The sequence below is a fragment of the Chiroxiphia lanceolata genome, chromosome 1 (genome assembly GCF_009829145.1).
Source record: "Chiroxiphia lanceolata isolate bChiLan1 chromosome 1, bChiLan1.pri, whole genome shotgun sequence".
In the NCBI taxonomy this organism is placed as follows: Eukaryota; Metazoa; Chordata; class Aves; order Passeriformes; family Pipridae; genus Chiroxiphia; species Chiroxiphia lanceolata.
Window position 1 is genome coordinate 150265472 of NC_045637.1, and position 23769 is coordinate 150289240.

General features: G+C 41.0%; 1 protein-coding gene across 1 annotated transcript; it reads left to right on the forward strand.

Annotated features, from left to right (window-relative positions):
- The first annotated feature begins 1402 nt into the window (after positions 1 to 1402).
- Positions 1403 to 22851, forward strand: EXOG (exo/endonuclease G). The gene is made up of 6 exons (XM_032679427.1): positions 1403 to 1636; positions 3002 to 3151; positions 5382 to 5521; positions 7267 to 7343; positions 10375 to 10489; positions 21320 to 22851. Exons 1-6 carry the CDS (start codon positions 1489 to 1491, stop codon positions 21779 to 21781), a joined length of 1092 nt encoding a protein of 363 aa, XP_032535318.1. The 5' UTR covers positions 1403 to 1488; the 3' UTR covers positions 21782 to 22851.
- Positions 22852 to 23769: the final 918 nt, after the last annotated feature.

The window sequence follows — 23769 nt, forward strand, 5'->3', positions numbered from 1 at the left end:
TCCGGAAAAAGATTAAAAAAAAAAAAAAAAAAAAAAAAAAGTCTGAGTTCCCTGCACTCCTGCACTCAGAGCAACACACTGTAGCAACACACTCTGTAATCCTCACATGAGGTAAGAAGATGCCCTCAGCTACACACAAGCATGGCCAGACCTCTCCAGGCAAGCTGCCAGCAGCAAAATGATGGCAGTCCTAATGTTCTGACGTTTTCAGTTGCTAAAGTAGTGTCTTTTTTTTTTCCGAAAAAAATGTCTCTGGCTGGATGTTGGGTTGGAAGTGTTTACAGTGAAGAGGCATAAGACCAATACGAACACTAACAGGCATCCGGGAGGGAAAAATAGTAATAATAAGGCTTATGGTTTTCCCAAAAAGAAGCCTGACGTAACATCATCCAATATTGACTTATCCCAACCCCATACCACCATCCTCAGCTGTTTGTTCAGCCTGGAGAAGAGAAGGCTCTGGGAGGTTCTTATTGTGGCTTTCCATTACTTAAAGGGGGCTTGTAAGAAAGATGAAGACAAACTTTTTAGCACTGCCTATTGCAATAGGACAAGAGGGGATGGCTTTAAACTAAGAGGGTTGATTTAGGTTAGACATAAAGCATAAATGTTTTACAGTGAAGGCAGTGAGGCACTGGCATAAGTTGCCCAGAGAGGTGCTGGATGCTCCATCCCTGGAAACATTCAAGATCAGGTTGGACTGCGCTCTGAGCAACCTGGTCTGGTTGAAGTTGACTCAGCTCATTGCAGGGAAGTTGGACTATCACAGCATGACAGAATTGTTAGGGTTGGAAGGGACCTTAGGAGATCATCCAGTCCAACCCCCCTGCCAAGGCAGGGTCACCTGGAGCAGGTGATACAGGAATGTGTTGAGGTGGTTTTGGAATGACATTGGAGAGGAGACTCCACAACCTCCCTGGGCAGCGTGTTCCAGTGTTCTGACAATGTCAACATAAAGAAATTCTTCATGTTGAGGTGAAACTTCTTTAGTTTATGGCCATTGCTCCTCATTCTGTTGCTGGGCAGCACTGAAGAGTCCGGCACCATCCTCTGGACACCTGCCTTTGAGATATTTGATATATGCATTCATGGTATGCCTCTCAGTCTTTTCTAGACTAAGCAGGCCCCGCTCCCACAGTCTCTCCTCATATGAGAGACGAGCTTTTTTTTCTCTAGCTAAAGACTAAATGAGATTTACAGGTCCTTTCTGACCCAAACGATTCTATGGCCCTTCGGGGTTGGAGCACAGGGTGGCCGCGCTGGATAGGGGTTAGTTCAGCCACCCCTCCGCGGGCACTCCTTGTAATCTCCGTGCGGGGACTCATTCCTTACTTTTTTCACAGCTCTCGGTCCAATGTCTTTTATTTGGCTCATTCCCCTCACGCCGCGTTCCCGCGCTGAGGCGGTGCCGCCCTGGCGGCGCCGGCAGGGGGCGCTGAGGGGACAGCGCGGCGCCCGCCCCTTCCCGCCGCCGCCGCCGCCGCCGCCATGGCGGCCTTGCCCCGCCACCGCCGCTTCCTCGGCGGCTTCGTCTGCGGGGCCGCGGCCGGGGCCGCCGCGTCCTGCTGGGCTGCCTGGCGGCTCCTCCGCAGCCAGAGCCAGCCGGAGCCGGGCCCCGGGCGGGCCCCGGCAGAGGGTAAGCGCTTCGGGTCGCGGGGAGGCCGGGCGAGGCGGCACCGTGGTTCCGCCAGGCGGGAGAGGCGGCGGCGCCTCAGCGCGGTTCCGCTCCCCGCAGCCGCTCCTGCCCTTAAACCCTCTCCCTACCCTCACAAGTGTCTTCTCCCTCCCCTCAGAAGAAGAGCCTTTTCCCTCCTGTCTTCCGTCCAGGAGTGCCCAAAGCGGACCGGGAGATCGGGGGTGAGGGGGTGTTGGGGTTCCCCCAGTACGTGCGCCGGGCTGTGGGGCGAGGAGGGTATTTGGGGATGCTGGGCTGTAACTTGTCATTAAAAGAGCTTCCCCGTGCGGCTGCTCACGCCAAAGTGTTGGTGGCACAAAAGAAAAGTGGGTCCGTTCGGCTGCCAGGATGGCTACAAGTGTCCCCTGTTGCAGTGGGGGAGCGCAGAGCATTTGTCCTGTGTGATCTGACAACATCTCCATAGTACATGCATGCATGTATATAAGTGTATATATATATATATATATATATATATATATATACACACATATATTTAGTTTTAAACACACAATTCAGGCCATAACTAAACTTCAGCTACAGCTGCCTGGGATGAGTCAAGGCCAGTCCATCAAGTCTGTGCATCAAGTCTGGGGTTTTGGGGGATACAGGTGAGGGGAGGGAGTGTTGGGGGGCACCTGAGGGAGCAAATGGTTTTTTATACACCTGAAGACTTTAAAACCCTACCAGAACGTTGGAAAACAGAGGAACGATGGCTCTAAAAACCTGAATTGCTTTTGGACAAATGGCTAGATGATGAGGAAGGCAGTAAGATCAATGTAAATATTCCTCCATGAGAGAAAATTGTTGCTTGCAAAAAAAAAAAAAAAGTGTCTCAAAGTGAAGCTTTCATTCATTGAGCAGAGTGTAAATGTTCACAGTGAGGGCAGGACTTGCTTTTACCCAACTCACACATCTCAGTTTGTGAGGCAGAGTGTGATTTCCAACTCCAAAGGGTAAACTATGTGTGCCCGTAAGTCCTCACTGCCTGTTCTGTCTCTAAATATCTGATAGCTTTTATTCTGAGGGCCAGCCCAGACTGATTGCTAGATATATGCATATGTGTGTAGGCATTACAGCAGTTGAGTTAGTCCTAGAGCTGAGATCGTGATGTTAAGACACAATGGAAACCACAACTATTTCGTTAGATGAGAGTTTCAGTGGGGTAGCTCTCTTAATATTTTTTTAGGTCTTAACTGTGTCATTAACCTCAAGTAATTCCCTATACAGTATGTTCACGCCCACTGAGATGGTTTTCTTACTGTCTTGTTTCTGATGGCGTTTCTGATCACGTTTCATCTTTGGATGACTGTTTATTTTTCTCCATAGAACCAGTAGAAGAGGCTCTGCTGGAAAGATATGGATTCCCTGAGGCTGGAACAGAAACCAGATGTTACACAAATCATGCGCTGTCTTATGACCAGGCAAAACGGGTGCCTAGATGGGTGATTGAACATATTTCAAAACAGAAGACACTGGGTATGTTGGTATTTATTTACTTGCACTTACGATGCCCCGAATTTGCTGGGCTTTGCTGTTCACAGAAGGTGGACCCTGGAGCGCGCAGGGAGAAAAATCCTATAGTGATCTCTGGGTATGGATTCTTCTGCCCATTCACAATCCCACTGGGGGCAGCAGGCCTTTGGGTGGGTGTCAGCTTCATGTCATGAATTATTAAGGCTGATGTTACCAGTGATTTAAGAAATCTGTCACTGCAGGTTCTTCAGTATTATTCCCCTGCTTGGCACTAGTCTGGTATTGAATATACGACATCTGCAGTGAAGATACACTTGGTCCAAGGGCTGAGTATGAAAGGAAGGAATGAAGAAGAACTAGAGTTACCTTCTGTGAGAAATTTGTCTTGTAAAACGGTCTGGAAGATCAGTACAGATGTGTCAGTGTGAACACCCTAAAATTTTGCAGGAGGGAAGCTTAACTTACCTCTTTTCAAACATGAATGGAGAGAACATGAAGCAATGAAAATTAAACTTTCCATACCCGATTCAGACCTCCAAAGTTGCTCAAGTGCATAAAAATGGCTCTTGCTTCCTTAGCTGGTGTAGTTAGTTCTGAGGTCCAGTTTATGTCAGTTTAGGTGCTGCCCCATCTGTGGAGTCAAAGCCTTTCGTGGCCAGCCTCTTTCATCTACAGATCTTGGAGGTTTGCTCAGGATGGGAAGAGAATGTCCATGCGTGAGATAAAAATGGAGCAAAGGGCATCAACAGTTGTAATTGTTCAGAGCTAGAGAGGGCATTACCTACTCACTGCAGCCATTATTTACTCTGGTGCAGTTCTGTTTTATTTCCTGATGTGCATTATCTAATACTCTCTCCCCTGTTCTTTATGCAAGACAGAGGCTCAGTGATTTTTTTGCTGTCAGTTGGTGAATGAAATATGAGTGGTATACAGTCATTGTAAATTAAGTTTATAGCATTAGTTCAGTTTTTATAAGGCAGATTATTAGTAATGGAGGTAACTGTGTAATTGTAAAATGTTTTATGAAAGCAATAGCCCTCTAAATATATCTTAATCACTGTCTTCAAATTACCTTTCAAAATTAAAAGCATGATCTTGAAAATATTATAACCGGCCCCTAAGTAGCATTATTGATTCCACTTCTTTCTGAGAAGAAAACAGTAATTCCAGGCTTACTTTCAAGTGGGCCTTAACAGCTGAATTGTTAAAGTGTTTTCCAAATGACCAGATACAACTAACCTGCAGGTTGAAATTAGGTATCTTGAGGCATTCAGCTGTGATTTATGCCTGTAGCTACTCTAATTGAGATTTGAGGTGGAAGTGTGTTGAAGGGGGAAGGTTGAAAGGACATGATGTAAAAAAAGGTATATTTTATTGATAAGTAAGAACTTAAATGTTTAAAAAACACGGTAGGAAGAAATCAGCATTACATGTAAATGGGCTGTACAGAAGTGATTACAGAAGAAATTGGAAATTTTTGTAAAAGCGGTGAATAGAGAATAAACGAATAAATCTTTCAAGTTTAATTGATAAGTTACACTTTGTTTTAAATGCTGAAAATAAGAATTCTGTTGTTTTGCACGCTGATAGACTTGTCAGTGTTGCTTCCTGAGCATCAATCCTCTGTTGAAGCGTCATGTAACATGCTTTACCATAAAAGAAAAGCGAAGCTCTTTCCCTCTGCCTGCACTGCAAAAAGATGCTCTGATCACCTCTCTGTTCTGACCTTTCCTCCCTGGACATACACACAGGTGGTCAGCAAAGAAAGGAAATTGCTTACAGGCACTGGTTTCCAAGACATACCTTATCTATATGCCTGCTCATTTTCCACCCCTTCCCTTCTTCCTTGCGGTCCTTTCATATTCTTGTGTTCTTCTGAGAGCTGCCAAGTGGAGTGTGTCCCACACTTTGTTCTCGGTGCAGAGCACAAGCACAGGGTGCACACGTGCCCAGAGATAATATTGATGTGACAAAAAGGCCAGAGTGGATACAGTTTGTGTGTGTGTGTACAGTCAGCTGTAGAAAAAAAAGTAATTTTAGAAACTAGCATTGATCACTACTGAAAGTTGCTCCTTGCGTTGTATTTTTTATGGTTGAGGAGAAAAATATCCAGTTTAGATTAATGTGTTGAATACTTAAGTGTGGGTCTTCCAGCAAGATATGACAGAATTAGATCTTTTTGCCTTGTGGTTATGTTGGTTTAATGATAACCATTTAGTGTGTTATTCCTCAGGCGATGCAGACCGAAGGCACTGTAAATTCAGACCAGATCCCAACATCCCTCTGATGTTTAGTGCTGCCAATGAAGACTACCTGGGGAGTGGGTGGTCACGAGGACACATGGCACCAGCGGGAGATAACAAATTTTCAACAGTAGGATCTTTCTTCTTCTTCTTTTTAATTTGTCTTTATCCATTGGAAAGGGTCAGAAGACCCTTTAAAGTAATGCATAACGTTCCTTTTGCAGGTTTTTTTTTTCTTTTTGAGGTGGAACATGATCTCATTAGTGATGCACAGACCTGGATTTGAAGTTGCGAGGTCTGTTCCTGACTTGAGCTCTGTAGGATGTTCTCACAGTCTGCTTCAGGCATCTAAATCAGGTGCATCCTCTGATGGCATACCTCTCTTCATTAAGTCACACCCAAATTAGCTTGTCTGGCAGAGATGATTTGTTGTATAGTGTGGTGTTAAGCAAGTCTTCTCAACCCCTTGTATGTCACACTGTCTACCTGTGAAATGAAGATTATAACCTTCACCAAACAAACCTCCAAAGTGTTTTTGAAGCTCGGTTAGAGGGAAATGGGTACAATGACTTCATTCTGGCCAACAGCTGCTGAGATGTTTAAGGCTGAATTGGGCAAAGCAAAGACGCTGTTAAGTACTGTTCTGTATTGGCAAGGGGATTGCCTGGATGATTTAAAAGGCTTTTTCCTTTCTTGCAACGTGTATGAGGTAAATTAGACCCTTCATTTGCCGTAGTTTTTCCAGTCTATAAAATGTCTTCACCTGCCATTTATTTGAGCTGTAAGAGAGGCATGCCCTAATGCCCTGGCTGACTTAAAAAGCAGCCTTGAATTTATTGGATCCTTGTGTGAAATGTGCCTAATGCAGCAATTTGTTAATTAAGAAGCGGTTGGAATTTGTATTTCTGCCAGGCAGGATAGAATTCAGTGGGGCAGAGTGACAGCACAGTGGCATGTGGTGAATGAAAGAACCAATCATTTTGTTTCTACTGGAAGTTTCTTTGTTGTTATTTATTTGTGTTATCTGAGGAATTTTCGCTGGTGATCTCCCTGTGCAGAGAGATCCTGGACATGGCTTGAAATGGAGTGTGATGATACAATCTTTCAAATACAGGATTTTAAAAATTTAATTTCACAGTTTAGTTTGGTGCAGGTAGTGTTTCCTCATTACCCTACTTAGAAGTAGTAGTATGTGAAAAATATTGGCAAGTACAAGACCTATGAAAAATCTGGGTTAAGATCCTGGGATTTTTTTCTCTGTGTCTCCCTGCATATGCCTAATTTTTTAAGCACCAGATCCTTCACATCTGGAAGTATGTGGGCTTCTGTTTAGAGGTTTATGACACTCTAAAGATAAAATTAAGCAGATATGTAGATATTTGACCATTATAGTCTCAAAAATAATTTCATTGCCTTCATGTTATGTATTTGTAAAATATGGTTGAGTATTTTTAATAAAGAAAACCTTTTCTGGTAAGGGAAAGAAGAATTTAGCCATTAGGCAGTCAAAGAAATGAAAAACATGAGTGAAAGCATCCTTCCCATTCAAAAAGAAGAATTGCTGGTTGCTTTCAAAGACATTACAAAACTGACACTGGGTGACATCGTAATTCCTCTGCCTCTAGAATTGGAAGTTCTCATGCTGTTTCTGCCAAGAAAAAAAAGTAGATAATTTTGCAAGGTTTCACCTTAGTTGTGCACCTCTTAATCCAAAATAATTTCGTAGGTGTTCTGATTTAGGTTTTATCTGACCTTTTTTGTTAATAAATGTTAAAAACTAAACTAGAAATGGGATTCTGATCCAAAAACTACTACAGTGTGTTTTCATCTCATAAATGTTTCAATGAAATTGTATTATTTTCTTTCTCTGTGCAGAGAGCTATGGCTGAAACATTTTACCTGTCTAACATCGTGCCTCAGAATTATGAAAACAATGCTGGGTTTTGGAACAGGTGAGAAATTACTTGTAAGTAAACCAAGTGAAAAATACCAGGCAGTGGCATAAATCAAAAATGCTTTATTTATAAAGCTCCTTCACATCCAAGTATTCTAGAGCACTTTATGGCCTGTCTGTAGAGATCATAGGAACTTCCTCTGGAATGAAAGGCAGCTCAGTCCTCCCAGTGCAAGAACAGTATAATGACTATTTAGTTTTTTTATTCAATCAAATTGTAGAAGACATTTGTTTAGAATATATAAAATGACTTCTTCTGGCTGATGTGGGTGAAAGTGCCAGGCTTAATATCTCTGTCCTTAAGGAATATTCAGTAGAAGCAAGGAAAGGGTTTAGATCTTCCTCAAAAAACTGCTTCCAGTGTGAGAGTATTCAGATCTCTGTGTGTGGACGTTGGTTCACTTCGAGTCGGAGAACTGAGCGCTCCCCACTGAGTTACCACCACTTCAGGTCTTAAATGTTTCTTTAGGTACTGGCTTCCAAGTAGCACCCAGGCAGGTTCTCTGTCACTTGTGAGCACTGACTGGAGGTGCAGGGCATGCCTGATAAATTTAAACTTTCTTCCTGTAAGGTATTTTTGTTCTTTCTTTCCGTTGAATGGAGGAAAACATAATAAAAGTAGCATTTGTCAAGTGCTTCTTGCATAGGACTTACAGAATGTGAAGGCCCAGAAACAGGAGGGGAAAACGATGAATTTCTCAAGGTTCAATCAAGGGAAGGTCAGAAATATTATGTAGAGTGTTTCACTAAAGATCCATCAAAACTGCATCATCATTCAACTACACAGTACTTGCCTGTTTTACAAGCCTGCATATAAAATCATATGAGGCATTCAGTAAGGTTATATTATAGACAAATAAAATTACATACCTTTAAGAGTTTGGGTTTTTCTTATTTTAATAACTCAGGTATTTCAGCATAAATTTTCCTTATACCAAAGCTGGGCATTTGTACCAAGTCAAGGTGGGAAACCATCTTTATTTCCCTTAAGCAGGATCTTTGCCCTGTCAGGAAATTCTGGAGACTGTTTGAAAATTTCCCCTCACACCATCAGCCTTGCAATTTAAGCAGCTATTACCACTTTTTCCCAACCCCGGCACCCTCTTTCCAGAGTTTAAATACATGAACAAGGCAGTGATGCCACTTTTTTTGTCAGTCATTTCACATGTGTTGTGTCCTTTCTTGGCTCCAGTACTCTCTTCTCTTGTTTTAATTGCTTACTTCTTGAATTTTCTTCTGAGGTGCAGGTAGACAGTGCAGCTTAGTCAGTTTAAGTGTCTGTTGTTTTCTAAAGGGGTGTTTGCCCTCCGGCCTGGTGCTTTTGATGCTTTCCCAGTTCCAGCTCTGGCCAACTGTGGTGAGTCAGTTCCATTTGCCAGCCCAGTTAAACTGATTGTAATTTTGTTCTGCTTGGTTATCTAATCTTTCCAGATTAGAGGATTGGATCAACTGATGAGATGAGTGCAAGAACCAACATGGAAGATGGATTAGGACTGGTCAGCTGGGACAGACAAGGGGAACAGTAGGAAAGGGGAGACAGGAGTGTGTCTTCCAGCAAGCTGTTTGATAGTAAGCTGTTAGATTGGCTCAGTGTTGTGGTCTAACTGCACCTTAGAATTCCTCATTTTCTTCCAACCAACATGCATGCTTCTTTCTTTCTTGATGTTTGACTGTCATTTTCTGTCTTGTTGTGAGTGTAATTTCATGGTCACCGTAATCTGACCTCTGTCCCTGCTGCCACCAAAAGCAGTTTCCTCCCTAGCTGCATTTATTCCCATTCTTTCCTTTTGCCAGTTGGTGTTTGTATTGCTGTGCTGTGAGACAGCCTGAGGAGCTGAGCTGCTTGGAAGCAAAACTGGTGACAGCAGGAAAAAAAGTTAGCTTGTTAATTCTTTGCTGTATCACATGAAGAAAGGGCTCGTTCCCGCTCATCCTCATTTGTGGGGCTCATTCTTGCTAATTTGATTTCTGTGAGCTGATTTAACTCACTAACCCAGCATAAAAAAAGGAAATATAGGATTTGTTCAGGGTTGTTGATAGACAAAGAGTGCTAAAATGGCCCAAGGGAGAGGTATGAGGAACAGGGATGAGACAGAGAAGGGGATGAAACCTCCCCCTTTCAGAGGCAGCCAGATTAGCTGGGTTTATCTGTCTGATATTCTGGTCTGTTTGTCCATTTGTGTGAAGTGCAGCTCTTAACTTTGTAGAGGACCAGTGGGTGCTCACTGTAGGTGATTTCTGTAACAGTTGGGGTATTAGATCAAAGGCAGGCTACAATCATAGAATCCCAGAATGGTTTGGATTGGAAGGGACCTTAAGGATGATGTAGTTCAAATCACCCTGCCATGGGCAGGGACACCTTCCACCCATCCAACCTGGCCTTGATAATATTTTGTTTTATGTAAAATCAGCACGATCCAGAAAAATCCTTATTCGAGAAATGTTATATGCTGTAAACTGAATGAATTAGTTTAAAAAGTAAAAATAATGATATATTTCTGGAGGTATTACTTCATTTTTGAACAGTTTTATATGTAGTAAAAAACTAGACTTAGTGGGAGTGGCACATAGAAACTTTTCCCAGTACTTGCTATGGAAAGAGCTGTGTCCTGCAGGGCATTGATTCCTTAGGGAAAAACATACAAATCTAATAATAGGGTAAAACCTCTCAAAGTAAGAACACCACAACCTGCTGTTTAAAACAATTTTATTTTCCTAATCCCAAGTGACCATCAACAGTATATTTCTAGTGTCAGGTGTGGGAGAGAACTCAGCTGTTCAGACAGGTGGTAAGGCTGCAGAAGCCATTTTCAGATGTGTGCAGTAACATGTCTGTGAATAAGTGAACCTGGCATAAGTGGGAACCAGAAGTTGGGCCTGCTTTTTTACCTTCTTTGGCTTGGAAGTCAGTCACACGAAAAATGCTCCCTGACTTTCAGTAGTTCATCCTTCCCTTCACAATATGTCTCAAAGATTATCATGTCAGGTTTTCCCAGCTGACTTTTCCTTATCTGACAAATATGTTCCAGAATGGAAATGTATTGTCGGGAATTGACTGAGAGATTTGAGGATGTTTGGGTAGTTTCTGGACCTCTGACCTTGCCCCAAACAAATGATGATGGAAAGAAGAGCGTTACTTATCAGGTATGTATATATGTTGCTCGGTTGATAGTGCAATGGTAATGATTTATTTATTTAAAATTGATATGGTAGCTTGATAAAACAAAGTTGGACATCTTAGTGCATGCAAAATGTCCAATATGAGTTTGGACAAGATCAGCAGAGATGTTACATCTTGCCTATACATGAAAAAGTATAATTTTAAAATAATTTGGTTTATTTACAGAGAGATCTATTTCGTGTCTAGTCACAGTCTGCAGTAAAACTGTTTTCTGACTTGTATAATTCATGGCAGTATCTAAGCAGAGAGTGGGGTTTGCTGATGTTCAGGCATTTATTTAATTGTTTATTTCTTGATGTACTTTAGAAACAGTGTAGTACAAAGGTAGTATGGGTTTCTAAAAGCTATACAGGGTATTGGAATGCCTGTGCTCCTTTAATTTCACAAGCACTTGGTTGGTGATATCCCATAGGCAGCACTGGATGAGGCCTTGCAACTGAGATTCTCTGCATGCCAGAGTTAATTGGAAGAACATCGTTCAAGTTCAGTAGATTTTGGGTGAATGCAGTCTAATCACTGATCCATGATACTGATACCACCCTTTTAGTCCCTTATTTTTGTTACCTGCTTAAAATACTCTGAAGATTTAGGATTGATTATGCACAGTCTCTAGAAAGCCATCACTGGTAGACAGATAGGAAAGGATATCAAGTTGAGAGGTGAACTTATTATTTATACTCTGACTTCCTCTTTGTAGGCTTGTGTTTAGACATCTGTAGGGTCTAAGTGTAGTAAGTTATTCAAGGGAGTGTTACCTTCTGCCCCCACTGCAATGAGATGTTATTGCTGTTTTCAGTTGCTAGATGGAAGCTGTCATAATGCAAATAATAAATGCTGTATTTTGCACCTCTTGAAAAAACACTTTTCCTTGAAAATAAGTACTGGGATCAACTGCAGCTCCAGCTTGTGAGTGATTCAGCTGTCCAACTTGTTCTCTGAGGAGCAATGGATGAGCTTGCTGTAACAAGCCTCTGTTTCAAAGGGATATGAGAGACACAAAAAAAGAGAGAGATGTTCAGCTTTCAACAGTGGCTTGTTTAGTGGTAAGATTTAGGCAGTATTGTTCCATTATAAATACAGAACTGATTTCCATTTGATTGAACTTGGAACTCAGTCATGATAAAATGTGATTTTTCCTGTTTGCTTTTACCTTTTTACTTCTTGAAAAACTGTCCCTTATGTCTCCACCCACACATGTCAAACCTTGACTGTGACAAAATCCCAGCTTTGGGTTTGGATTTGTTGTTATTTTTTTACCAGACAGTCATGTTATGCATATGAAAATGCAGTAATAATAATTTATCTTTTTCATGTTCAGTGGCAGTTCCAAATTTCACCTCTCACCACATCTTTGTGAGGAAGGTAACAACTGTGCTCGTTTTCAAGGGGATAAATAAGCCATGGTTAAGGGATATGATCAGTGTCACATGATAAATTGGTGACAAGGCCAGCATTAGAGTGGCAGTCATTCCATGACACCCAAATGGAGAGTTCTCACTTCACCATTTCCCATTATACTTTCCAGGCCTTTCTCTGCCTTTCTCTTTTCTGCCAATGCTGACGACTTTTAGATCCTGCCACAAAATGCTTAATTACCCAGTACAGTAGGAAACCACCCATACTGGCTTTACTGGGCTTGTTTTATGCTGGGAAGATGGAGGCAGCACACAGAGTAGTCCAGTGCTTCCTGGTGACAGCATGAGATATGTCCAAAAGCACATAGCTGGGAGCAGGAGGGAGATGTTCCCTTTCAACAGTTTTCAGCTGAGCATTGGCTCACTGTCATGCAGAATGGTACAGAGTTCTCCAGGCTTGCACAAAGCTTGCTGGAACTTACTTCCTTGTAGCTGTCGGGATATTGCATTTATTTTTCATCCTTAAAAGTATATATTCGTCTTACATAGCAAAGAATTAAAAATCCTGAGCTGACATGAACATTTTATTAGTGGAAATCATTTCCAGGAAGAAGTTGAATCATCTATCAACTGCACCTGTCAATGGCTTCACTTTAATCTTGGTCATCTTTTTCTTGTTTTTCTCTAGAGAAAGTGTTTAACTAGAAGAGAAAGATTACATTTTCTGAAAAATGATTGTCACTCTCCATTCTGGTTTTGAAATATAAATTTTAGTATTCCACGGGTAAAAATGAGAGCAGGTAGTGTGTATTACTGTCTTTATTGAAAATAACTTCATACCAGGATATGGTGATGAAATTATAGTGGCACAAAATAGCTATGCTGCTTTGATTATCATACTGTTCTGGTTTTGTCCGTTGCCAAGATGTCTTCATTATCTTTGGGCTTGATGACAACACTGGTTAAAAGACCAGTTTAATCAGTTTTGGTCTTAGTATAAACTAGAAAGTGAAGTTCAGTGTTAGGTGGAAAACAGCGGAATTGTGGTGTTCATGTTTACATGTCACCATTTGGCCACATTCATAAATCCTTGTACTCAGTTTCCTACAATGAGATTCATAAAGTAAATTAATTTTGATTTAAGCTGCATTTAAGTACAGGTGGGAAAAGTAAAATACTGATTTTGTGGTGGTTTTGTTTGATTTGGATCCTCTTTGGCTATGTTCCTAAGTCTAATTAAATACAGGCTGAGAATTTTTTTTTTTTCTTTTATTTTGAAATGTCTTTGTGGCTTAAATTCACATGCTTTCCATTGCAGTTGTACTTTGGGGAGAGAGACTTCAGAGTAGAGTGGTGTGTTGGGTTTTTTGGTTTCTGGGTGGTTTTTTTTCCCTTTAATCGACTAATGCACTTAGAGGAGGGAACACAGCATGTCAAAGCACTGGAGAGAAGTTCTTTTCAAGCACCATGGATATAATAGCAGACCTTACCATTGATTTTGGTGGTCTGAGATTCTGCCCCTAACCCAGGAAAACTGAGGGTTGTGAAGGAAAGATATCTCTTAGCTGTCTTTCAGAGTGAACTCTGCCAGGTTCACACAAGTGACTTCAAAATGAAAGGGTTTTAGTCTTCATTGTTTGGGCTTGTGATGCTGATGTGAGAAGATGTCCCTTTTCTTTGTGTGTGCTGTTCAAGGAGAGGTGCTGTACTGCACACAGTGGTGCTGCAACTCACAGCCTCTAATCTGGCAATGAGACTGTTAAAGCTCCTTTCTAATGTTTTTATTCTCTCAGACTAGAACTGTGAGAAAAAAAAAAACAAAACCAGTTAGTGCTACAGTGAATGTGTCTGCACTGATCTGTTTCAGATCCTCTTTCCTTAGTTTCCTTGTTTTTGGCTAAAGGAGCGGTGAAATCTGTATCTGTGGTTTTACATGCTGGTGTTTTTCTCATCAGACATCCAAAAAGGTTATTTTTAGATCACTATAGAGGAAAAACAGAGCATTGGTCATGGCTTTGTTCCCAGTTCCTGCTTGGACTCTGGTACCATTTGGTCTTTAATTCCAGAAAGGGAATTAACCTTGAACTCCTTAGATGCCAGCATTGTTCTATATATTGGCTGAACTTGCTTTATCCTCAGATATGTTCTGTCATTTCATCTATCTCCAGTGGAGGTTTTTATTGCAAAGAGTAGATTGATGGCCGTGCTTGGTATCTGAAAAACATATTTTGAGAATATGTGTAAAATAGAATGCCAACAGGAAAAACCTGTTCTGTGTCATTGGAGAGGCAGATGCAGGTTTTTCATCTTTGTCCAGATCAAATCAAAATGACATTGTCTTGTTTTATACATTACTGCTCTCCAGTGACTGTCACGTTAGTGATTTTCCTCTGTCAGCAGATTTGGAGTTTGAAATACAAATTTTGCAGTAATTCAGCTATATCATGCTCAGTGCTCCACCCTTCCTATTCCCAATGCCATAGTAGTAAACACTGATTTAAGAGGAATCAACTGTGGTTGGCAAATGCAGTTTAGATAACATTTTCTTTGTTGTTTGAAGAAGACATTTGAATGTACTTTTTACTGATATACAAAGTTGACGCTGGAAACTTGTTTGCTGTTGAATTTTCCAAACTGAATAATGAGGCTGGGCCAGAGATGCACAATAACTGGGCCAGAAGATGCAGTTATTTGTCCTCTACATCTGTGGCAAATAACTGGGAAACAAATTGCACTTATATTGCAAATATAAGATGGTACTTTAGGTTTTCCCCAGTCAGCTTTCAGAACTAGTAAAGGTTGTCTCCTACCAAGATACTATAGGGGAAGGAATCCTTCCTTGCTAAAGGGGGAAATAAACCTGGGAACTATTACTTGTTTGTTGGCTGCTCTGAAGGGTCTCAAGGCTTCACAGGTAACTAATGGATCTAAGGTCCATTATACACGTCCCATAAACTTTGTGCAAAGGGCTCATCTTAGATCAGCTGGTGGAAACAACCAGGGCTCTTGTCAGCCCTAAATGAGGTACAAATGAATGTAATAGATGCTGGGTTAAGATTGGAGGAGAAGAGACACCAAAGTTGCAGGATAGAGTAATGGGATTGGGTTTTTTTAGCACTGCACCCATCCCAAAGGTTATGTTATTACAGGGAGAGGGGTGTTAGGGACTGTGGTGGACTCAGTGTTAAGTAAGCCAAATGGATTCTGTGGAAGCAGTAGTCTGTCATCATGTAAATGCAGTTTATTTTATACATAATGTGTACAAACACCCTCTTTATTAAAGAAAAATAAAAAGGGAGTTGGGGTGTCTATCTTTTAATACCGTAACTATATATTCAAGAACAATTTGGTTTTTTACCATCGCTTATTAATTTTTTTTGCTTTCCTTTTTAGTTTGCCAAATGATTTGGCAATAGCAATCAGACCACCAGCCATAACAAATTAAATTTTTCTGAAGTACATACATTTGCATTCTGGAGTGCTTGTCTCTGCAGATTGTTACTATGAATTTTATCTGTAGTGTTTTCTGTTTTCTGTGTTGCTAGGTCTGCCTTCACACCCCTCAGTTCTACTCAATGCCATCTGACAGAGTTCCCTCAAATATTGGGGGAAAACACTATCAAAAGAATCGGTGCTGCCTAACACAAATCCAGAAGGAACTGGAGTGAAGGCAGTTAATGTTGTCACAATGATCAAGTAAATAAAGTAATACTGGTAGCAAAGAGAATTGTTTGTACTGCCAGAAAGTCTGTTTCTACACAGAGTGTGGTATCAAACTGTAATAAAGCTCTGGGTTTTCAAACCCGGGATCAAATCAGCAGGAATAATGTTATTTCTACAGTAGAAGACCTGATGGGCCTTGATCAGTATCATGCTTCAAGTTACAGCTAAAACAAAAGGAATGGTTATTCAGAGAAAGCTGCAGTCTTACTCTGAGTGACAGGAATGATGTCCTTGAATTCTGTCCAGCAAGAAATGTGATAGAAGTGTTAATTTTGTTGCTGCCAGATGCAGTTGGAAGTACTGTATCACAGAGAACTGTGTGTGCTTGTTTTCACTCAGTTGTGTTTGCAGTGTGGCTCTGTCTGAACTCGGGTTAGGACTTCACAGAGAGCGGAAAAAAATGGTTACTGGAGTGTCAAGGGAATTTCTAGAGCTGTCCTTTTAAAGTGTTTGATGATGGTACCCTCTGATGCAAGGACTCTTCAGTGTGTGCTGGCATTTAAGGCATGATTGAATGTGATTTCTGTTTACCAGGTTCTAAGAGAATTGTGGATAATTGACAATCCAGAGCTGTCTCTGGCTGATGAAGGGCTCGTTAGTCCCTTCTGCTAATTCTCTGCACAGTTGATTTTCAGTTTCTAGTCACTAGGTGGCAAAGTATCACTTTGGGATTCACGAGTCCCTTTAAAAACGATCTGTACCCTTTCAGAAGAAGATAATTTTCTTACCTCTCTGAGAATCTGTAACCAGCCCAGTGTAAAATGAAAATACGATAACATTTGCGCGTGTTTAAAATTTCCAGTAATAGTAACACTCTGTTTTCTTCTCATGTGATTTCAACTGTTCTGCCATTATACTTCATATATTCCTTTTCTCCCATTCCTGTAAGAATGGAGTTTTCTATCTCAAAAAACTCCAAACTGACTTTTTTAGGGGCTGCTTTGCCCTGTATTTATCTGACTATGACCATGAAGGTGGCATTGGTTAATCCGGATGCTTAAACTTACCCTAGATGCCTTTAGCAAATGTCTTCATTATATATTGTGTTATTTAAGGGCTCTATAGATATTATCAAATTTTTCCTTCCTCTAATTTTATAAACTGGAACCAAGAACAGTATTTGACCAAAATTGCGGGGAAAGCCAAACTTAAGACCAGTCCCCATCCAGTGACTTGAGTGTGAGACCAAATTTATCAAAGCTCACTGAAATATCTCTGTTTTAAGAAATCATGTTACTTTGCCCTTATTTGTCCCTGTGAGCTCCATAAGTTTGTATTATAACTGCGTAACCAACATGTTTGTTGTTTTAGCAATATGTAAACACCTCTAAATGTCAGGAATTGCACACATTTTAATGGCCTGTCCCCATGACAGCTGTCCACGTTTAATTGGGCATTGAGAAGAATAAAAAATTGATACACACTTCTGAAATGTCAATAACAATGTCATTAACAATAGAAAAATAATAAACAGTGTTCTGAAGATAACTTTATTATAATGCTGCATTATTACATGACACCACTTCAGCTGTAGGGCTTCAGCCAGCACCAGATCACCAAAGAAATAAAGCAAAATTAAAAGGAACAAGCAGCTGCAAAAAGTTAGGGCAATGCAGATTTTTACACTGAACTGATACAGACAGCAAAGTATCTGAAATTTCACACTGGTTTCCCAAATGATGATGGGAAAGAAATATATTTAATGCTATAAAAAGAAGGCTTTCAGCTTGAGTGCTTTTTCTTTCTTCGTGTTATGAGACTGTTGAAAATTTGAAAGATTAAGCAAAATTCTATAGCAATAGCAAAATAGAAATTTTCAAATGATTGCAGAAAAATTTGTCTTGTGACCTGTTACCAACATGCTGTGAAAGCACGTGGGACAGCAGTGATTTCAACAGGCCACTGCTGTATTTTCTTGCTTGTATTAGTCCACAAAATTTCTTTTGGAATCACAGATACTATTAAAAACTGCTGCTCTTCTCCAGCTGGGACAGAGAGCTGTTTCAGGCATTGATTGCTGAAAGATCATCTGCTGCCTGTGGATAGACAAGCACAAATCAAAGTCAACATCTGTGCATGGATAATCTTAACCCATTTTCCATTCTGTTACAATAGGAGCATATGCTCTCTGCCTCTGTTAGGCAGGCACTGAGATAAATGGGATGGTGCAGATCCAAACAGTGATTCAGGCTCCTGAAGTTAGGGAGCAAAATCCTCTAGGTGGCAATAGGAAATGGGATTGTGGAGTTTGTTTTTGCTAACTATTGCTTCTATTCCAAACTTCACTTTTGCAGAATCACACTTCTTTCCCTGGCAGTTGAGCTGAAGGGGGAAGGCGGGGGGGGGGGCAACTCTATGAGAACTTTTATCTCCAGCTTCTCTGTCTACTCCCATAAAAAAGCAAACTGTGGTATATTACAGAGAGTAATGATGGAAATATTTTGGTGTGCTCCAGAACTGCATTTCCTTTTCTAACAGAAATCGTTGGGTCACACTGACTTCATAAATTATTGGTGATGCACCCTGTGCATGGTTCACGTAAGTGTTAAACTGCAGAAACCCTCCCATATTTATTCTTTGTAATGTGTATTTACTCTGTCAGAGAAATCAGGAACTGTCCTTTGATGGTGTTCTCCTCCAGCCTGTTTTGAGTAAGGAAGGGACACCTGTGGACTGGCTGTTTGACAGGGTCAAGTTGATTTTAATCACTTAAACGTATTAACAGTCAGTGAAGTAACTGCAATAGTAGTTCACTGCTGTTCAGAGAACTGGTATGAGGACTGTACACTGCTTAAATTTTATTAAAATTCTCAGAAGAGAGCTTACGTGGAACTAAAGTGGTACAGAAATTATATGTCTGGCCATTGCCTGGATGGAGTTGAATTTAGAGCTACATTTCTCAAAAGGCCAACCCTTCCTTCATTTTGAACTAGGCCTCATTTTCTTTCTTCCCTTCCCTCCTTTGTAGTGCAGATACTATGAATAAATGTACATTATTTTGCATAGAATATATATATTTGCATAATATTACATAAGCACAGGGTCTGTTTTCCCTTAACACCCACTTCAGGCATTCAGCATTTCCATCTCATACCTCACTGTTCTGTGTGCAGCTCTATTCATTCCCCAGCCTTTCTATCCACCCACTCAGCCCTCAGACTCAATCCCCAGTTCCCTCTGCTTGCTCACTGCACACAAATTCACCTGTTTGTTTGACATATGCCATGTACCCCCTAATTGGAGATTCTTGTAGCAGCTCCATCTGTGTGCTCACCCTTCCTCTGGTCTTTTATCCACCAGCCCGAGGATTCTGGGATGTGGATGTGTGTGTGGGAGGTGTAGAGAGGGGGAGGGAGCTGAGCTAAGGAGGACCTGTATTTATATGTATATGTATGTATTTATGGTGGGAAAAAGTATGTGAAGAGGCCTGAAAAAGGCCATACTGCTCAGGAATGCTGCAGGTCAGGAGATTGTTGCCCCCGGATGAAGCTGAGGAATGGGGTTTAGTCTCACTGCTGCCTTCTCTCAGGAGGCTACAGCCCTTTCAGGGAGCTCTGCAGCTGTGCACAGCCTCTTCCTCTGCTTCCTCCCCACCCTAGGAGTGTGCAGGGGGTGGGAATGCAGTGCAGGCTCTGGAAGCACCCTGCTCCGGGGGAGAAAAGGAGCTTCCTCCTTCTGCCTTTGGCAGTGTCATCACTGGAGCACCTGAGTGAACACAGAAATATGAACTCCCTCCTGTCCCTCTCAGGGATTTTCAGGCTTCTTGGTTCCCTCCCTCTCAACCCAATGTGTTGCATGTACTCCCCAGTTCTAGTGCCACTGATCTCAGGTAGGTTAAACTCCCAACACCATTTTGTAATTCAGTTTTAACTCACCAGATACAACAGTTATGTTGCAGTGTCGGTTCTAGCATGCTTTAGAATTACCTGTGCATCAGTCATTTTTGATTATTTATGCTGTGGAGCTGTGACTCTTGTTTCACCCACATGGAATTCTAAATGCAAAGTGCTTTGACACTCAGGAGCTCTAATTTCCCCATCAAGACACCTGTCATCGTTGGAAGGGAAGGCAGAGTTGACATAACCAGTTTCAATGACTGATGTCTAGACAGTGTTATTTGGGAGAAGGTTGGTGGCATAAGCAAGATCATTCTTGGAAAAAAACCCAAAACCAAAAGGCAAAAAGATCAGAAAAGTTTATACTGCAGCAAAGCCATTAAATAGCCTAGTTTATGGAAGGGGAGGAAAGTATTTTGGAACACAGTAAACAAATATAAGTGCACATATTTTCTAGAAGCAGCAGTAATGTTTCTACTACGTTATTGCACAAAACATTAAAAAACTTTATCAGAGGTTTCCATTTCTCCTGAAGGTACTTTCTCTAGTTTTGGTCTGACCAGGAAGACTTTAAGACCAGTCACCTAAAAAACTGGCAATAGAGGTAGAAGACACACTTCAAACACTGAAAGAATTCATAACTGAAATTAGTTAACTACTGAAACAAACTAATGTGACCCTTGGATCAGTAGGCACAGGCAAAGTTTAGTTTTAAAAACACATTTTCTTTTACAGAAGTGTTTAAAACTCTCAGAATGAAGCGTCTGTAGGAAGTGTTTGTTATGTGATTGAGTTGTACTGAATATATGAATGGACAAGGCATGTCTGAACCGATAACACTGGATTAGTTTGTAAAATACTTTCAATTAATGTGATCAGTTGTGGCAGTATAATAAATACCTACTTTCCCTGAAATCGTATTTTAACTGTGTCTAACAAAAGCTGTCAAAAAAAATCAAAACAAGCAGTCTCAGGTTTTGCAGGTATTGCAAATACTGGAAACAGTACCAAATTGCTGGATTTTATGTATAAAATAAAATGACTTTGTAGTTTTTGTGAGACATCTTCATCTTTTTCTTCTGTTGCCATTAGAATAAAAATAAAAATTCAAGCAGGGTGCTTATAGAAGGGTTATGCAAAACTCAGGTTTTCCATGTGTGAGCCTGTTATACTCTGTTAATGTGACAGATTCAGTTCAGCAATAGTGAACTAAAAAAAAAAAGCCTAATAGAGTGTGTGCACGAGCATCTCTTTTTGACTCCTAGAAAGAATATATTTGTCAGCAATAGGTGTATTCCCTTGGACTTATCCCTGAACAGGGTGGGGGATATACTGTGTGTGTATGTGTGTGAGCTTTTAGTGGATTTTATGTTAAGTCAGAGTCCCAGTCCTCCACTCTTGGGGCTTCACTTAAATTCCTAGATTGTGGTCTGAGAGACACAGGAGAAAACCCAAAATGTACGAGTTCTTAAGTTAAATCATCGTGGATGTATAGAAGAAATCAATGCATTTTCTTTGGATACTTCTCTTCCAAGAAGATACTGAGTCACTGAATGTACTTTATGTGCCTGTGTATGGGTAATAGAGATAGAAAAAAATAACTGATAGAAAGTAAAATAGAAGTTCCTGATCTGACACTTCCAAATCATGTAGGTTTTAATATGCATTTCAAATCAACTCCACTATAAGTTATTATAAAAAAGGAGAGAGGCTCCAGAGAGAGGGAAGGTGTAAATGTGCTGCTTAGGGACATGGTTTAGTGGTGGACTTGGTGGTGCTGAGTTAATGATTTGGCTTGATAATTTTAAAGGTCTTTTCCAAACTAAACAGTTCTATGATTCTGTGATCCGTATTTGTAACACCCCTTTCCTTTTGCCAGGTAATTGGAAAGGATGATGTAGCTGTACCATCCCACCTCTACAAGGTGATCCTGGCCAGACGGAGCAGAACGTCAGCAGAGCCCTTGGTACTGGGGGCTTTTGTGGTGCCAAACGATCCCATAGGCTTCAGCCACCAGCTGACTGACTTCCAAGTAAATATTGAAGACCTGGAAAAAATGTCAGGTTTAGTTTTCTTCCCCCAGGTGGACAAAACCAAAGAGGTTAAAAACATCTGTGAGGTGGATACCTGTAAACTGATGGGCTTCAAGGAATTCACGTTGTACATCACTGCTCGGAAGGTGCAGAGTGCCCGTACCTTGCACCGGCTGGAGAAAGCCATGTCAGAGCTACAGGAGGCAGGAATTGAGCCTGATGAGTATCTTCTAAAGCTTTACAAGAAGAAGGAAGAAGAGCTACTGCAGGAAAAACAAGGAGCAGCTAGAGAGGGGAAAGCTGGCTAAGTACGTGTTCAGGAAGATGTTTGGGGTTTTGTACTTTGAAAGGAGAACTGAAGGCAAACACGAAGACAAGGGCTCCTTGAATCATCCTTTTTTTGAATTGTGAAAACAATAAAGAAATATTTGGAAGCTGATGGGTTTGGAATAATGTTCATTCTTGTGTAACGTGATGCACACACGTGGTTTGCTGCAGTACTTAGATATGGGAAGTGTAAACAACCCCTTTCTGGACCTCCAGGAAAGGCTTTGTGCTATTTTCCAACTGAGACGTCAGACTTGGGGTTTGTATGGAATCCCTTCTAGGAATATCACAAAAATAGACAGTAGACACCTTGGGAGTACAACTGGAACGTGTTTAAATGTAATTCCACCTGCAAATTTCTCTCACAGAAATGCTGTAAAAGCAATGGTACTTTCTGGAATTTTTTGAAAATTAAATTAATTTAGAAATAGTTCATTTAACTCTCTTTTATCAGAGACCTGTAAGACGTAATCTGGATTATTTATGGTCTTCACTTAGTTGTGTTCATCAAAACCTCTCCTGACCTTGTGTGCTTTGGATACTTCAGCATGTCAGTAGCTGTCAACTGGTGTCATTTGCAGCAAACTTCTCCCATTTGTGTATAGTTCTGCAATTTTTTGTGAAAAACCCGATAGAACTAGAGTTTACACAAGATGCTACCAGTGTAGATTGGGTCTTCATGAATTATTGTAAGCTTAATGTTTCATTTTCACCTCCAAGTTTGGATAAATGTGTTTTCTTGCCTATTGTTTGATTTGAGAGGTGAGCACTGCCTGGTTTTTGGTTGTGGTAGTCACTCACTGGCTTTTTTCCCAGCACCTGTCTTTGGAGTATAAGCTGTGCAACAAAACTTGTCTGTGAAAGCAGAAGATTGACTGAAAATACATTTCCAGTTCCGTTTCAGAAGCAACTGATGTTGCTCAGATTGAATGAAACTGCTTGGGAGATTTAATGAATTTTTTTTTCATTCCTTTTGTGCTTAATTTGGGTAACTCATTGTTACTTGTATCCTCTGACATTTTACATTTGGAAAGAAAGAGTAAAAACTTGACATATTTAGAATTTTTTTTCATGGTAAGAATCGATTTATATTTGGAGTTGTGCGATAAAAACAAAACACCTTCGGTAATTTTCACATGAAAGAAGGGTCATGTAGTGCCAGGCTGAATTGGGCTGTTTTCAGAAAGGATGAATCAGGAGCATTATTTGGATGTTGTGAATCATCAGCTGGGTGTTCCTGTAACCGTGTAGTTCCCTTCATCTCTGTTCAGTTGTGGTATCCCAGAGTAGATCTCTTTATAAAACAGTCATGGTTCCCATGACACTTTTGTGTTTGCCAAGAACATGTGCACAAAATGCAGACATTTAAATTCAGAGAAATGTCACTAGCTAAGGACATCATAAAAACCTACTGCCCACATAAATTAGAGAGAAATTGGGCAGAATCCTGACAAAATGTTTGCTCATTTCAATTTTAGCCCAGAACTGTGGTTGTAAATCGTTATCAAATGTAACAAAACAACAAGCCATGTGTGCCTTTGCAGAACGTGGGAGATGTCCGGGTGTGTTGCCTGGAATAACAAAGTTCCAGATGCTTCAAGTGCCTCTTGGTGGTCTTGTGTGTGCTTCACTGGAGTCCAGGCAGCCTTTTGGCACTGCATTGGTGTCACCCTTTGGAAAAGGTACATGGTCATTGCCCTTTGCATTGTCTTTCTTCTTCCCCATTATTTAAATGGTTGATGGTTTTTAACTCAGCCTTCCACCTTCACCCTTTCACACGAGAGGTTACAGATCTCTCCTGCAGCGCTCACACACCCCTGGGCAGCTGAAACAGATCTCAGTGCTGCCGATACATGTCCATCTACAGCAAAAACCTGTGTTGGTTTCTGCTCTCATACACTGCCAGGTGTATGTGAGGAGCTCCAGGTGTCATCCCTTGCTGCTGACAACTGGCCACTGCGACAGCAGA

Coding starts and splice junctions, on each gene's coding strand:
- EXOG (XM_032679427.1), top strand. CDS start 1,489: ATGGCGGCCTTGCCCCGCCACCGCCGCTTCCTCGGCGGCTTCGTCTGC. Junction 3,152..5,381: donor TTCAAAACAGAAGACACTGG/GTATGTTGGTAT, acceptor GTTATTCCTCAG/GCGATGCAGACCGAAGGCAC. Junction 7,344..10,374: donor AATGCTGGGTTTTGGAACAG/GTGAGAAATTAC, acceptor AATATGTTCCAG/AATGGAAATGTATTGTCGGG.